At 44.7% G+C, this 15,623-nt stretch overlaps 1 protein-coding gene across 7 annotated transcripts in view; it reads right to left on the bottom strand.

The window, feature by feature from the left end:
• Window positions 1–15,623, bottom strand: part of PAMR1 (peptidase domain containing associated with muscle regeneration 1) — a 157,179-nt gene that overhangs the window by 30,571 nt on the left and 110,985 nt on the right. For all 7 annotated transcript variants that reach the window (XM_038563030.1, XM_038563032.1, XM_038563029.1 and 4 more), the window contains one exon: window positions 3,629–3,743. In XM_038563030.1, coding sequence (XP_038418958.1) covers window positions 3,629–3,743 — 115 coding nt within the window. The remainder of the gene's footprint in view (window positions 1–3,628; window positions 3,744–15,623) is intronic.

Raw genomic sequence — 15,623 nt, 5'->3', positions numbered from 1 at the left:
ATTCCACCATTTTTTGTGTAGTGCCTAACATGGTGCCTGGCACATAGAGATGCCAAGCAAACATTGGTGAATAGGTGGTTGAATGGATACTATAATTTTATAATAGGAGAATGGAAAAAAGCACATACTGTCTTGCACCAGTCAATAAAAGAACAAAATCTCTGCACATTCCCCTGTTTGATGGAAGGATGAGAAGGCAAGATCTTCTGGGTAGCAGTAATTCTTGCCACCAAAGACTAGAAAAGGTAGCACTATATCAGAATTTCAGAACTGGGGGAGATCAGATAAACCTGTGATTTCCTAAAAGGGTCTTGAGTTTGGAAATACATTAGATCAAAATACATTAGATCAAAAAAGCAGACAATGACCCCAAGCTTCCAATAGCAAGGGACAAGACAGGAGGCAGCACATCCCAGAGCAAGAGAGGAAAAGCCATTTTCAGATCATTCCAAAGGGAATGCTTGGGTACCATGGTCACAGAATATACATCTGTATCTTCTCCCTCATGTTTTGGAGAAGATAGAAGAGCTCACAATGGCCACCTGAAAAGCTGGATAAGGGCCTATTTCTACCACTTTGGGTAAAAAGTTCAAGTGCCAGGATTAGAGAACACTAGAACATAACGACAATCGGTATATTTTAAATGCGCTTAAATGTCTTACTAAAAATAAACCCTATAACTGGTGTTTATTCTATAAAATTTTTTATCACAAACTTTTCGTAAGGGACTCTAAGGCCCATTAATCATGCTTTGTGAAATGCGGTCTAACATCTAAGCAGCTGAGATCTCACCCAGATGCCACTGCTAGCTTGCTGTGGGCCTTGACAGGTGACTTCTTTCTCTGGACTTTGGTATCTCTGTCTGAAAAGGGAAGCAGCAGGGTCAAGGGCACCACTCAAAAAGAGATCACAGCTTTCTTCTGAAACTGAAACGTGAGATATTGCAAGTTGTATTTGTATCTGTACATTCATTCACTCACGTACTTAACGTCTATCTGTGGCCAGACTGCTCCGTGGCGGGCGCTGTTCTAGGTGCTGAAAGCACAGCAGTGCCCCAACTAGATGACACCCAAGCTGTGCCAGCCCTAGCAGAGAGTAGTTCTGATTTGGGGGACAAACAATAAGCAAGGAAACCAGAAAACAAGGTAATTCCATATTAAGTGTGAGTATTAAGTGCTGTGAAGAAAGTAAGCCAGATAAAAGCATAAAAAGTAAGTGGGGAGGGTAACTTTTTTTATACATAGTGGTCAAGGAAGACCTCTCTGTGAATTTGATATCTGGGCAGACACGTACATGATGACATAGAGGCAGCCAGTGAAGGTCATGGGGGAGAGAAGTCCAAGCAGGGGACTCTGTAAGTGCAAAGGCCCTGAGGCAGTAATGAGTTTGGCATATTTGAGGAACTGAAAGAAGGTCAGGGATGCCGTAAGGTGGAGTATAAAGGGGAGAGTGGTATGAACTGAGGTTTGTCAGCAAGGAGAGCTGGAGCCAGATCCTGCATGGTGGGGAGTCTAGGTTTTCTTCCAAGCCTGATAGGAATGAGCTGGAAGGTTTCAACAGCAGAATCAATGATTGGATTTAGGATCTCAAAGGATCACTCTAGTGACTGAGAAGAGAGCAGAGCTGGCAAGAATGGAAACATGGAAGCCAGTTAGGAGGCTATCGGAGAGTCAAGGTGAGAGATGGTGGTGGTAAAAGTAGAATAGTGGCACCAGAGTCAGAAATGGGTGGACTTGAGATTATTTTCAGGTAAGAAGATAGGTTTTGTGATGGCTTGGCTGCAGTGCTGGGGAGAGGGGGGCAGTACCAGGGATAACTGCCCAGCTTTTGGTCTGAACATTGTACATGTGCGTTAGTGTTTCTGTTGTTGTTATTATTATCACTGGCCAGCAAGTCCAGGTTTGACTGGAAAGAAAGAAATCTATATATTTCTAAGCCTTTCCTAGGCATGTGATGTGCTTGTCCAATCCCTCTACCATTTTGGATTTTTGTTTGCGAGAGATTTCCTTTGCATCCTGGATCTTGGAGAGGCTCCTCAGAGCTCCCTAAGGGGACCACGGGCCTGGTCCCTGAGGTGCTGAAATAATATGTGGCATCAACACCTGCCCTTATCATCCCTGGCAGCCCCCACCTGAAACCCCTCAGGTGTTCCTTATGCTAACCTTCCTCTGGAAAATTCCAATTAATGAGCCTCACTCCCAACCCCAGATCCTCAAGGGGGAGACCAACCACTGGGGACCAGCTTTGGTGAGGAGAATTGACAAGGGGACCTGTTTTGCTGGATCCTTCCAAGGCAGGGTCCCACATGTTGCCCCTCTTGGAGGACAGAGAGCCATCTGAGGAACCAGCTGCAATGTGGAGACCTCCATTGATCCATCCAGAAAATACTTATTGAAAACCTGCGCCCTAGAAGAGTAGAGATATCTGTCACTGCCACCCTCCTTACTGGGAAGAAAGGGAAGAACTAAGCGAACAAGGCCTCTAGAAATCCCAACGGTGAGTGGGCCACTCCACTTCCCTAGAGAGGAGAAGGCAAGGCATTAGCCAGGAGAGAGGAGATGTGCTGGAGGCAGAGAGGAGTTCTTCCGACATTTATTCATGCAACAAGTATCTAGCAAGCTGCTATGGTGTGTGCCGTGTGCTGCTCCTGGCACTAGGATGCAGCAGTAAACAGTTCACATAGAACGGCACTCTTTTGTGCTATTTATCGAGAGTTACAGTAAAACTGGGTCTGTAGGTTGAACTATGGCATAAGTTAAATATTTGTGAGGACTCCAAAGTTCCATAAGAAGAAATGGCTTATCTTCCACACAAGTGAGAAACCTGGTTTATTTATTACAGGGGTGGTGGTTGTTCTCTGAGAAAGTGGTTGTTTTCGGTGAAAGGAGCTGATAAGCAGAAACCCCAGTGTGGAGAATAAATGCCTTGAAGGTTAGGTCTGTGACTTTGATTTCTTCCCTTTCCTCCCATAGAACCCAGCCCAGTCCTGGATGAATAGGAAGACTTGGTAAAGATTTGTGGATGGATAGATTGCTATCAATATTTTGCTCTGTTGGTATTATCCTTGGGTCAAAAGAACCTAAACCCCCTAACCCCCCATTCTAGGGCCGTGAATAACAAACATGTAATTGGCTGTAGTTTTACCAGCTTTATCCCATGGAATAGTCCAAGAGGTTAAAAAAAGCCTCTAGTATACATTTTCTAGTTTGGGGGTTGTTTTTTTGTTTTGTTTTGTTTTGTTTTTCTTTTTAAGATATATCCATTTATTTTTTTATTTTTATTTTTTTTTTAGATATATCCATTTATTTGAGAGAGAGAGAGTACACAAGCATGTGCGAGCAAGCAGGGGAGGGGCAGAGAGAGAGGGAGAGAGAGAAACTCAAGCAGACTCCACGCTGAGCAGGGAGCCCAACTCAGGGCTCGAGCTCATAACCCTGAGATCAGACCAGAGCTAAAATCAAGAGTTAGACATTTAAACCAACTGTGCCACCCCAGCGCCCCACATTTCCTACTTTTAAGAATAAAGTGCTGATGGTTACCCTGAGGTCACTAGGATCCAGGGCCCTCAGCCTTCTTACTGTGTTTCCTTATAACCTCAAACTCCCTAATTCTGACCCCAGCCCCTTACCTTAGCTGGATGATGAAGCCAGGTTTGGCATGAATGGTCCATTCGCAGTGAGCGTTTAGGGGGTAGCTCTCCAACAAAATCTGACCCTTTGAGGCCCGCAGAACCTGGCCACATCCTGGGAGGAGAAGATTGGGGCATGGAAATTGGAGTCAACAGGAGAGAGAGGGTAGAAGGTCTCAAAGCCTTTGAGCTCACCCACATCCCTGAGAACAGAACGAGGAAGGAAATTACTTTCTCAAGCACCTGGCAATGTGCTAGGCAATTTGCATAGGTTAATTCACTTAATCTACCCCACAGCTTGAAAAGGGAAGTACTATCATTCCAGTTTTCCAGCTGGGAAAATGTATAACAAGAGGGTTAAAGAAAAATTTGGCCACTAGAGCAGAGATTCAAACCTGTGTCTGAAGGTGGAGTCCAAGCCTCTGCAAGACTGCCATATGCCAACCTGCTGACTCCACCCCAAAAGACTTTGAAAGTAGACACTGTGGTCTTCTTCTGAGCCTAAATCTGCATCCTTTACCCCACAAATAGGACCCTAAAGCAACTCTTTCCTGACCCTTTTACACCCAGTTAGAAAATTTATGTGTTATTTGTTCTATATGCAATTACGTAATAAATGTTTCCCTAACACATGACACCAGCAGGGGGACATGATTCTAACCATTTGGACTCACTGGTTTTCTTTCTTTTTTTCTTTTTTTTTTTCCTAGCCCCTAACTCTTTGTTTTTTTTTTTTTTCCAAACAAACTTCTTTTGAAAGCCACCAATTAAAAAAACACACATATCCAAGAAGTTCTCCTGCGTGGGGTACAGGGATCCAAAGCCCTCTACCCTCACTATCACCTTCATTTCCCCGAGTTACCTCCAAAGAATCACTAAGAAAACCACTGGACGAAGTTATTGTTAAATTACATCATGTTTCCTAGTATTAAGATAAGCACAGGTGTGTAAGATGCATCCTACCTTTACAAAATGGTCTGGGGAAAATGCCTTGAGTTGGTTTTAGAGAAAAAAAATTATCTGGGTCATATAAATAAATAATACTTTCTACTAGAGTTGTCAAACTATAATCCATGGGTTGAACGTGGCTCACTGCCTGTTTTTGTACATAAAGTTTTACTGGAACAGAGCCATGCCCATTTTTAATGCATTTTATATGATTGTTCTCCAGTTATAATAGCAGAGTTGAATGGTTCTGACAGGAGGCAGCAAGGCCCACAAAAATGAAAATATTTACTATCCGCTCCTTCACAGAAAAAGTTCACCTAACCCTGCTCTCTACAGAAATCCAGTTTGACCTCATAAAGTCTAGATATGCAGTTATAATCAATAACTCCCAAAAGTATAAATTCTCATTGCTTAAAAGAAAAATGTTGGGATCCCTGGGTGGCTCAGTGGTTTAACGCCTGCCCTCAGCCCAGGGCATGATCCTGGAAACCCAGGATCGAGTCCCACATCGGGCTCCCTGCATGGAGCCTGCTTCTCCCTCTGCCTGTGTCTCTGCCCCTCTCTCTCTATGTGTGTGTATCTCTCATGAATGAATAAATAAAATCTTTAAAAAAAAAAAAAAAGGAAAGGAAAATGTTAATATCAGTGGATACTGCTCCGTACCAAGACGAAGGTGAGGATCTTTCCACAGGGTTAGGAAAAGAGCTCAAACTCCACTTTTGACAAGCTGTGAGGTCTGAGGCTTGTTACTTTTGTGGAAAGTACTGCTCAGCTGGTTGTACAAGTCCTGTCTTCATTTGGATTTCTATTGCTGCTGTCCTGGTCTACCAGTGGGAAGCGTCATCCACCACTTTCCACTGGGGGTTCTTGTCTTGCCCAGCCTCCACCCTCTTTCCCTCTCCAATCATTCCCCTCATATTTGATTCTCCACACAGCAGCCAAAGCCACCTCTTAAATAAATAAACTAGATCACATTACTCTGGATTCAACCCTCCAAAGGTTTCCCTCTACGCAAACACCTTCTTATGACGTCCATGGCCCTGCCTCACCGAGGCCCAGACCCACCACCATCTGCCCAGGTGGATGAGTCTCCAGCCTCCTCACACTGTCCCAGCCACACCGGCCTCCTTTCTGTTCCCAACCCTGGGCCTTGCCCTTGCTGTTCCCTTAGCCTGGAAGAATGGGGCCCCATAACTCCTTTCTTTGGGAATTAAGTTCAACTGGCCCTTCTTCAAAGAGGCCTCCCTTGACCACGCAGCTACAGCGGACCGTCATGTCTCTATAGTAACTGTCTTCACTTTATTTTTCTTTTCTTCATAGCACATATCACTAATTGAAATTAGCTAGCTTATCTGCTTACTCATTTTAGTGGAGCTGGGACGGCCCTCTTCTAGCTTGTCCACCTAGAATGGAACCTGACATGGAACAGGTGCTGAATAAATAGTGGTTGAATGAATGAATGACAATATTATCACAGGCTAGGCACTGGCTGAAAGACTTCCAAGCATCCTCTCATTTAACACCCATAAGAAACCTAGGAGAACGACATTCATCTCCCCATTTCCCAGAGGTGAAAACTTAATAAGGAAGTAAAGAAGTGGGGTGACTTCCCCAAGGCCAGATGGCCGGGAGGGCAAAAGACTGTAAGTGACTCTTTTTAACGGTAAAGCACAGGTTAAGAACGAAGAGACTTCTGAGCCCCACTGCCCTTGGTTTGAGACTCGGCGTTATCTTCACTGGCTATGTGACTTTGGGCAAGTTTCTTCCTCTCTCAGAACCGCAGGAAACCTGAGTCAAATAGAATAAAGCTGGCACGTACTTCATATGATTTTGTGAGGCTGGAATCAGATTATGGGCAGAAGGCCCTTAGCAGAGACGCCAGGAAATGTTAACGGTTGCTCCTGGGTGGCAGAGCAGGGATTTGAACTTGGATCTGTCTGGTACCAGTGCTGGGTCCTGGCTGGTACATTCAATTGTCTTGAGGGCCTCTTGCCCCTGTCCCACACCGTGCTGAAGCAGCAGGATCCTTTCACTCCCCGAAAGATACACTCCCCGAAAGAAAGATCTGCACCCCCCTCCCCAGCCCCATTTTCTGAAGTGCACGTTCCTTCCTCCTGCACACCTCACATGCCATCGCCCCCATCCGCCCATCTGCTGGCTACGGAAGTGATCTTTGGGTGTGAAAGACAAAAAAAGAAGTCTTCCTGCACAGCCTCCACCCTTTGGGGACTGGCAGCTTCCCAGGCTGCAAGGTGTTAAATCCCAGCTCCCGCAGTAAACCTCCTGCAGGGACCCCAAGTTGGAACCAGCAGGAAATGCTGCTAGTCCGCTTCCCTGTTGGGGATGGAAGCTGGGAAACTGGGCCTCTCCTCAGGTCCAAGGTGGGGGTGGGGGCGGCCGAGGCCCACCCTAGTCAGGTCTCCTCGGCAGGACCATTCAGGCCTTAGCCAGACCCAGGATCTCATGGGGCCTCTGGAGAGGTCAGGGCCACCATCCCCACCCAGGCACCGGCCCCCCGCCGTGTGAGATGCTAGACCACTTGCTCCTGCAGGCCCGGGGCTGTCCTTCAGGAGTAGCCAGGATTCCAAAGCACACGCCACATCTCAGTCCTTGATGAGGTTTTCCTCCTCATTCTGGGGGGGAAGGGACACATTGGCCCCAAGATGGTGGACAAGTTCCAACCAGCAAGACACAGAGGCCGCTTCTCAGAAATGTGCTTGGGAGAAGGGTATGAGGCACTGAGAATGGGAGGAAGGAGCCCTAGTCCCCTCCCACATCAAGGGGCTCCTTCAGCTCCCTTTCCACTCTTGCCTCTCCTTGGGGAGCTGGAGGGTCTGGGTGCAGGGCAGACTAAGTGCACCTCTCTGTCTAGGGCAGAACAGTGAACACAGCTGAGTGTCCCCGCCAAGGAAGTGATGGTGGCCAACCAAGCAGGTGGTCCTGAGTCTGAAAGACCAGAGCAGGCAATGGGCCCAGAAACGTGCTCAGATTCCCTGACAATGTCTTGCTGCGGGGGAAGTGGGGCGTGTGCGTATGTGTGTAGGGGTGTTTGCCAGCGAAGCCAGACTGTCCCCCACACTGGGCTCTGAAATCCTGGACTCATCTCCAACCTCCCGCCCCAACCCTTCTCCGTTGCTACAAGCCAAAATAAGAGAGACACCTAGATAGACCCTGCTTCTGCAGAGGCGAAGGGAAATCTCCATTAGTTTCTAAACTGGCAAGAGAGCTGGAGGGTTCCCAACAAAAATGAGCACCCCAGCATTCAGACAAAAGTCTTGCTATCTCCAGCATGGGGGGTGGGGAAGGAGGAGCAAGAGACAGACACAACAAGCTTCGGAGACATCATTGGGGCTTTTTTTTTTTTTTTTAATCTTTCCTCTTGGGGGTGGTAGGGGGAAGGACTAAAGAAAACAAGCATTCAGACAGACATTGCATTTCCTCCCCACCCCCAACCCCCAACTTCAGAGATGACTCGGAGGCAGGACTCACAATGATTGAGGCGCAGTCCAGGAAGCCAGGCTGGGTCCACACTGCTGCTCAGCCTTCTACTAGCTGTGTGACCCCAGACAAATTCTCCAGATTCTCTAGACTCAGGCTTCCTCACTGGAAATGAGAGTAACACTAGCACCTTCCACCATGTTGTTGTTTTCTTATTTGTTGTAAGCATTAAATGAAATATTTATTTAAAGCACCTAGCACAGTACTGGACACATAAAATGCTCAATAAATGGCAACAAATAGTGTTATTTCTCTTGAGTCTTGTCTAGACCCAAGGCACTATTTTGGCACAAGACTCACAGGGGCCGTCCCAGGTTCTGACCCTTGCGCCAGGGCCCCGAAGGGCCTCCTTACAGCACTGGCTACATCCCTCAACCCATCAGACACAGGCCCCAGACACTGATGGCAGAACAAAGGCCTGGGTGAGGACATGGGGATGACCCACGTACCAGGCCAGGAGCTGGAAGGGAGCTCACACTTCCCACATGATTTGGTTCTTTCTACCACGACCTGCTAGGCCCCCAGACAGGGACTTGGAGTGAAGACTTGAAGCGCCTCCCACATCACGAGATGATTTGGGAGACAGAATGAGAGACTGGGCTCTGGGGCCTGGCTTCTGATCTGGCACCTTCCCTCTGCTACTTACAATCTGCATGACAGCAAAGAAGTCACTTAACTCTTCTGTGCCTCTGTGTCCTCACCTATAAAATGGCTCTGATGAGGGTCAGTGACTTAGTATGTGAAGGCACTTAGAACAATGTGTGGTTCATAAGAAGGGCTAAGAGATGGTCTTTATCAGAGGCTAGGTCGGAACCCGGAGCAGTCAGATGTCCAGGAATAACTCCAGAGCTCACCCTATGATTTGGCTTATCATCCCAACTAATTTGATACTTTATAGTGATGGTTTATTTAATGGTTTGCCTCCCCCATGACGGTTCTGTGAGAGCAGGGACCTTGGCTGCCTTGTTCACACCTTTACATGCACGGAGCAGGTGTTCAGTTAACTGTTAACTGAATGACTGTCCCAGATAAAATCAAATGTCTCTCTGCCCAATCAAACCATTTTTGAAGCCCCTCCTCTTTATCTCAAGGGGTCTGTCCACTCAGTTGAAACAATTGGCCGGTGAGAACAGCACCTACCACCTTACTGCAAAAAGTCTGTCCTCCTCAAAATCATCAGAATCTTCACAAAAACATCAGAGAGATAACTGAGCCAATCCGACTCAAAAGAGAGGGTCTGGGCTTGGGTAGCTCAGAGAATTTTGATTTCTGCAGAAAGAAGGATTTCAGTCTTTTTTCTCTGTGCTTCAATTTGGTTGATTTCTATAAAATCTGTGTTTAAGTACCCTGATCCTTTCTGCCATTGTGACCAGTAGGCTGTTAATCCCCTCCAATGAATATTTTAAGATTTCAGATAGTATAGTTTTCAGTTCTAGAATTTCCATTTGGTTCTTTTTAACACTTTCCAAATCTATCCTGAAATTTCTCTTCTTCTGTTATACCGTTTTCCTGTAGAACTTTAGTTTATTTATTTTAAAGTTATTTTATTTTATTTTTTAAGTAAGCTCTATGCCCAATGTGGAGCTCAAACTCATGACCCTAAGATAAAGGGTCACTTGCTCTACCAACTGAGCTAGCCATGCACCCCTATTTTAAAGTTTTTTTTTAATTCCTTGTCTGAAAATTCCAATATCAATATTTGATCGGGCACTGTCTACCTCTTTTGATTGACTTTTTTTCCTCTTGACTAGACATTATATTATCTTGCTTCTTCACAACAGAAAAATATTTTTTTTTTCTTTTGATTGGTAACACCCTTTCCTCTATTAGGCAGGGAGGATGAAGACTGATCATTTAGATCCAGTCAGAAATTACACTAATATGAAGCAGGACCGAAGCTGATTCTTCTAGAGGGGCCTTGAAACTCAAGCACCAGAAACCTCACAAAATCCATCTTTCATTTTCAACATTCTCTGCAATCTCCACCTATCTTCTTACACTTCCATAATTGTAAGCCTGGGAAACTATGAACTTTTGAGGCTTTGAAATCACCAAGTTTTTGAAGCTACAAAAGTCCCAATATCTCAAGATCTTCTGCTTTCTAGTCTTGCCCTAGCCTCTGCATGCTCAGCACAACTTCATTTAAGAGAATACATGGGAGAGAGCCTTTGCTCTGGGGTCTCATTTTTTTTTTAATTGGAGTTCAACTTGCCAACATAAAGCATAATACCCAGTGCTCATTCTGGGGTCTCTTTTAGATGGAAGTTCAGCCAGGGCACCCACAGTTTCATCCTAAATCTGGTTAATCCCGCCTCCTTCCCTGGCTGGCCCCGCCTCCTTCTCCAGCAGGCCCCGCCCTTCACCTGCCCTGCCCTCAGCCTCAGAGCAGGTGCCACCTGCTTACACAGGAAGGATTTACTCTTCTGGAGTTTAGCTTCTTTTAGCTTTTGTGTTCATAGATACTTGCTGGTTTAAAGGAAACGATTTTCTTTGGTTTATCAAGTGATTTCTTCCTATTTGAGCAGAAAGGAGGGTCTTTTTCATGTTCTGCGCCTTAGCCGGAAACTGAGCAATGGTTGGATGAGTTCTTTGACAACATAAAATCTTCTGCAAAGGTTCGGACATGCATTTCCTGCAGTCAGAGCTTCAACTATATAAAGTATTTTATATATATGTATGTGTATATATATGTGTATGTGTGTCCACATATATATAGTATGTATATATCTGATGTATATAATGTTCAAATAATTTTATATGAAATGTAAAGTGTTATTTACCATTACAATTCTTTTCTGGGAAGATTACCTCCTCATGTCCAATATATATTTTCTTGTCCCTAGGGAATTCTACTTTATTATTTTTCCTCTCTGGACTCACATTGATTTTCTTCTCAAACAAGAAAAAGAAAAAGAAAAAGCTCACTTCATGGCTTTGGTTTAGTAGTAATAAAAATAGCAGTCACCATTTATGGAGCATTTACTATGAACCAGGCTCCTTATTAAAGGATTTACAGTCAGTACTTCATTTAATCCTCACAAAAATCTGTAGAGGACCACTCTTATTATCTCATCTTGTACTTGCAGGAACTGAGACTTACAAAGATTGAATAGCTTTGCCCAAAGTCACAGAGGGAATAAGAGGTTCAAATCCAGATCCTACTGGTTCCAAACCCAGTGGTTAACCATCACATAATACAGTTCCCAGTTTGGATCCAAATGAGCATTGTTCCTTTCCTGGAAGTATACAGGCACCTAAGTCCACAACAAAATGAGCCAGTTTTCAGTGACTCCTCCCAGATGATTCTATGGTTCCCTAGGAAGACAGCTCCATATATCAGTAACACACAGCTTTGTGGGCCTTTCTCTCTCTTTAAAATTTGCTCTTGATCATTTCCCATTATGGTTCAAGGACCGGCCTACACAAATCATCCTCCTCTCTCATATACTAGCCCCACATTTTTAGGCATGGCTCATGGTCAGTCCCTTTTCTCTATCTAAAATATGGCTAAGAAGATAAAATGTACTAAGGGTCTATTATCTCTCCCCATAAATCCTCTTCTCTGGGTTGACTTGCTAACCTTCCATCCCCTAGATTCTCCATAGCCTGAAAGTCTGAGTCATTACAATGTGAGCCAGAAGTGTGGTATCTTGGGTAACTCTTAGACCCTCTCATTGCTCATCTCATTTGGTGCTGAAACACTCAGCCCAAAGGCCATGATGAATAAGCCCCACTCTGAAGCTCAATGGAGTGGTTCCATTTAAGAAGCCAACTTTCCAGCCACTTTGGGAGGAAACCTTAGTTTTGACTCTAAATATCAGTGCTTCTCATAGCCAGCATCCAGATCATAATTCCTAAAAACCATTCCCACAAAAGGAACCAGAATTCATAGAGAAATGGCTGGTTCTAGGACTTGGACGTAAACAATCAAGGTGAACTTGAGACATTTGGGGCTGGGGGGTAGGAAGCAGAAGGAAAGAAAGGAATTACCTAAAGAATGATGCTGTAGAGCTGGCTTAAAGGGCCTTCACTGGCTAATTCTGGGACAATTTGAGCATCAGAAAGAAAAATAATGGTAACATTACAAAACGTAGAAAAACCTTTTAATTCATGAGTTCATAGTGCCGTAAGAGAGAGAGAAAGTCAGATGTAAGAAAATGATGATTGGTGGATCCGGGTGAAAGGCATACAAATGTACTATTCTTTCAACTCTTTGTAAACATAAAATTTTTCAAAATAAAAGGTTGAGAGTAAGAAGAAAGAATCAGCTCCTTTCCATAGCCTGGATATTCCGAGCTTACTAAACCGATCTTTCCTAGGCAGGAGGACACGAATAAAATCCTCTCCTGGGCTCCTTGACCTCAGGCCCTTCTGCTCTTATCTTGGTTGATATAAAATGTCAATGGTTATAAATGAATCAATCATATAATGGGTTCTAAGACTATCAAAAGTTCAGTTAATACTAATTATCAGAAGTATTGTAAAGGAGGGACTCCTGGGTGGCTGAGCGGTTGAGCGTCTGCCTTCGGTTCATGGGATCAAGGATCGAGTTCCACATCGGGTTCCCTGTGGGAAGCCTGCTTCTCCCTCTGCCTGTGTCTCTGCCTCTCTCTCTCTCTCTGTGTGTGTCCCTCATGAATAAATAAATAGTCAAAAAAAAAAAAAAGAAATATTGTAAAGGACAGTGAATAAACAAAGGTGTTATAACATCTGTTCAGTCCTGAATGCTCTATAACTAAATAAAAACTAGTCTGATCCTCTCTGGCATTTGCTTGTCACTTGTCCTTCCTGGGTCCTCTATGGCACTCTAGTAAAAATGCCAGGGCTCTACAGAAGGTGGGGATTCAACAGCCTGAAAGGATCACTTGGGTGCCATCTACTGGGTAAATGCTTGCACTGCCCCAGCCAGAAACAGGCTACCAAGTGCTGGGCTCCCTCTTAATAGAGGCAGGAAGCATACTGCCCAGCCCCAGGCAAGCATTCAGCAAACAGTGAAATGAATTATTTCTTCCTTTGAATTCCCCTCACATGTATTTAATGCCAGTATGAGGTGGCCGTGATAAGAACCTAATATCATCATGTCGTTGTCTTCTTATGGTCAAGCCCTGTGTCCATAGATGGATTGAAACTCACTGAGGGGCTCATTGTTCTCCCTAGTGACCGACCCATAAGAAATGCTCCATAAATGCTTATGGCCTGATCAAATAACACACAGTGTGTGCAGAGGAGCTTTCAGAACAAGCATAATGAAACCGAACAAGCGTAACTGAACCAACACAGAATGAGATAGGGATCTGACCATTTTTCTGTTTGTTTCATAGCATTGACCACATTCCAATTTTTTTTTTTTTTTGGTCTCTCCTCTCTAAATTGCAAGCTCCAGAACTGCAGGAATACATCCTTCTTGCCCATCACTGTCCGTCCAGCACCTAGGAGCATCCGTTCAAGGAATATGTTTTGAATGGATGGGTAGAGTAATGAATGATGCTCTCTGCCCTCTTTCCTAGGGATGATGACCAGTCGCCCTGAGCCAGTTTTGCTATCCTCAAGAAAGCCTTGATTCTCCACATGGACACCATCACTATCCAACCAGCCAGACTCTGTATACAGCCAACTTTTACACTGAGGCCAAACCCAAGACTCAACCAGTAGGTCTTATTGGGAAAGGCACAGGTACAGGACTCCTTTGAGCTACTATTACCCTCCTGTCTTGTTACTACTTGCTTTAGCACTCTCCTACATGCAAATATTCTTCCCTTTCTCTGCCCTTTCCCCTAAATAAACTCCTACACACAGAGCAATCAGAGTACTGTTGAGGGGATATTTGTACCCCTCCTCCTTGGGATGGTGCATACTTCCCTACTCGACTGATCTGGGGCTTGGCCATGTGACTTCTTTTGGAAAGTTCATGGATATGATGTGAGCAGAAGCCTTAAATGTGCCTGGCTGTTCGGCTAGGCCTCTAGTGCTTTTGCACCCCACCCTGAGAAGAATATGTCCCAAGTAGCTGCTGCTCCTTTGGGCTAAGCTCTGAATCGAGAGAGCAACCCAGGCCAACTCAGCTGAAATTGGATGAACCCCAGCCAACCCACAGACCCATGATAAAGGAAAATAAACACTTGTCCTTCTGAGATGGTTTGTTACAAAGAAGAAAAATGACTAATAAAGATGAATACATTATCACAACTCCTGAAAGCTTCCACTTGGAAATTCTGTTTTCTGACCACAATATCCCTCCAATCTACATGATCCACTACTTTATTATCACTATGCCTGCTTTTCCATCTCACAGACACTGCCAATTCTATCCTTTCTTCAGGCTCTTCTGGTTTCCTGTCCTCCCCAATTGAGACAATCATGCCTTAGCCAACTCTTGGATCCACCAAATGACTGGTTTTATCCACCTCTGCTCCCATGCTGCTAGAAGACCTTGTCTAAACTGTCCAGATGGCATCACCTATACAGGAAATCCAGCTTCCATGGGGTCCTTAGTCCTGCTTGGACAAGCTTTAATTTATCATGAGCTGGTGCCTTTCCTTACCCCTCCTGTGGCTGTCTCAAACCTTTGGCACTCTCCAGCTGCAGCCATATGTCCACTCTGCCCTCAGCAGAGATTTCACTTCCCAGTTTTCAGTGAAAACAGAGCTGTGGGAGGGGGCCTTGTCAGTGGAGATGGGATGGTACTGTGGTTAAGGACAGGGGGTCTAGAATCACATAGACTGAGGCACCTTTCTGTCTTACCCACAGATGAGCATAGCTCAACCATCACCTCCCGTCTGAAATCTCTCCCACCCCTGACTCCCCAGGATTAGCCGTTCTACCTTCTCTGAGCACTTAGCTATACCTTAGTTCACAGCTTTTCCTTGTCTTCCAGTGCACTTGGAATAAACCTAAACTCTTTACCTACTTTCTCTGCCTCAAAGGTCATGCATGAGCCAATGAAAGCAGATGGCTCCACCCCATCACCCCATCACATATCACTTCTCCATTCCCTTACACATAAAAAGAACAACCTCCCATATCCAAAAGGGAGAAAACCCCAAAGTTATCTCCCATACTGCAAAGGTCAATGTGAAATCAAAAACTGTGCATTGTATCTCTAATTACATCTTTCTTAAACTTTTACTGAAAGTAGTTTTATTTCTGGACCACCCACCAGCTTGGCAATTAAGGAGCATATAGAATAATAATGACATATTTATTGCATTCAATATGCAAATATTTAATATTTAATATGCAATATTTAATATGCAAATATTTCTCAAGATAGTTTTGAGCTTCTACTATATGCCAGACAAAGCATTAAGTGCTTCACACACATTATCTCACCGAATTCTTCACACAACCCTATGAGATAGCTTTACTCCTACTGTAAAGAAAAGGAAACAAAGCTTAGCCAGGTTGAATGACTCGGCCAAGACCACAATACCAGTAACCAGCAAAATTATTAAACCCAGGTCTGCGTCATTCCAGGGCTTGTACTCTTGATCATTATGCTACACCGTCTTCCGGGAACAGCTGCCAAAGGAAGACCTGGATTAAATCCCAC

The sequence above is a fragment of the Canis lupus genome, chromosome 18 (assembly GCF_011100685.1).
Source record: "Canis lupus familiaris isolate Mischka breed German Shepherd chromosome 18, alternate assembly UU_Cfam_GSD_1.0, whole genome shotgun sequence".
In the NCBI taxonomy this organism is placed as follows: domain Eukaryota; kingdom Metazoa; phylum Chordata; class Mammalia; order Carnivora; family Canidae; genus Canis; species Canis lupus.
Note: the sequence above shows the minus strand (reverse complement) of the source record. Positions and strands in the feature narration are given on the sequence as shown.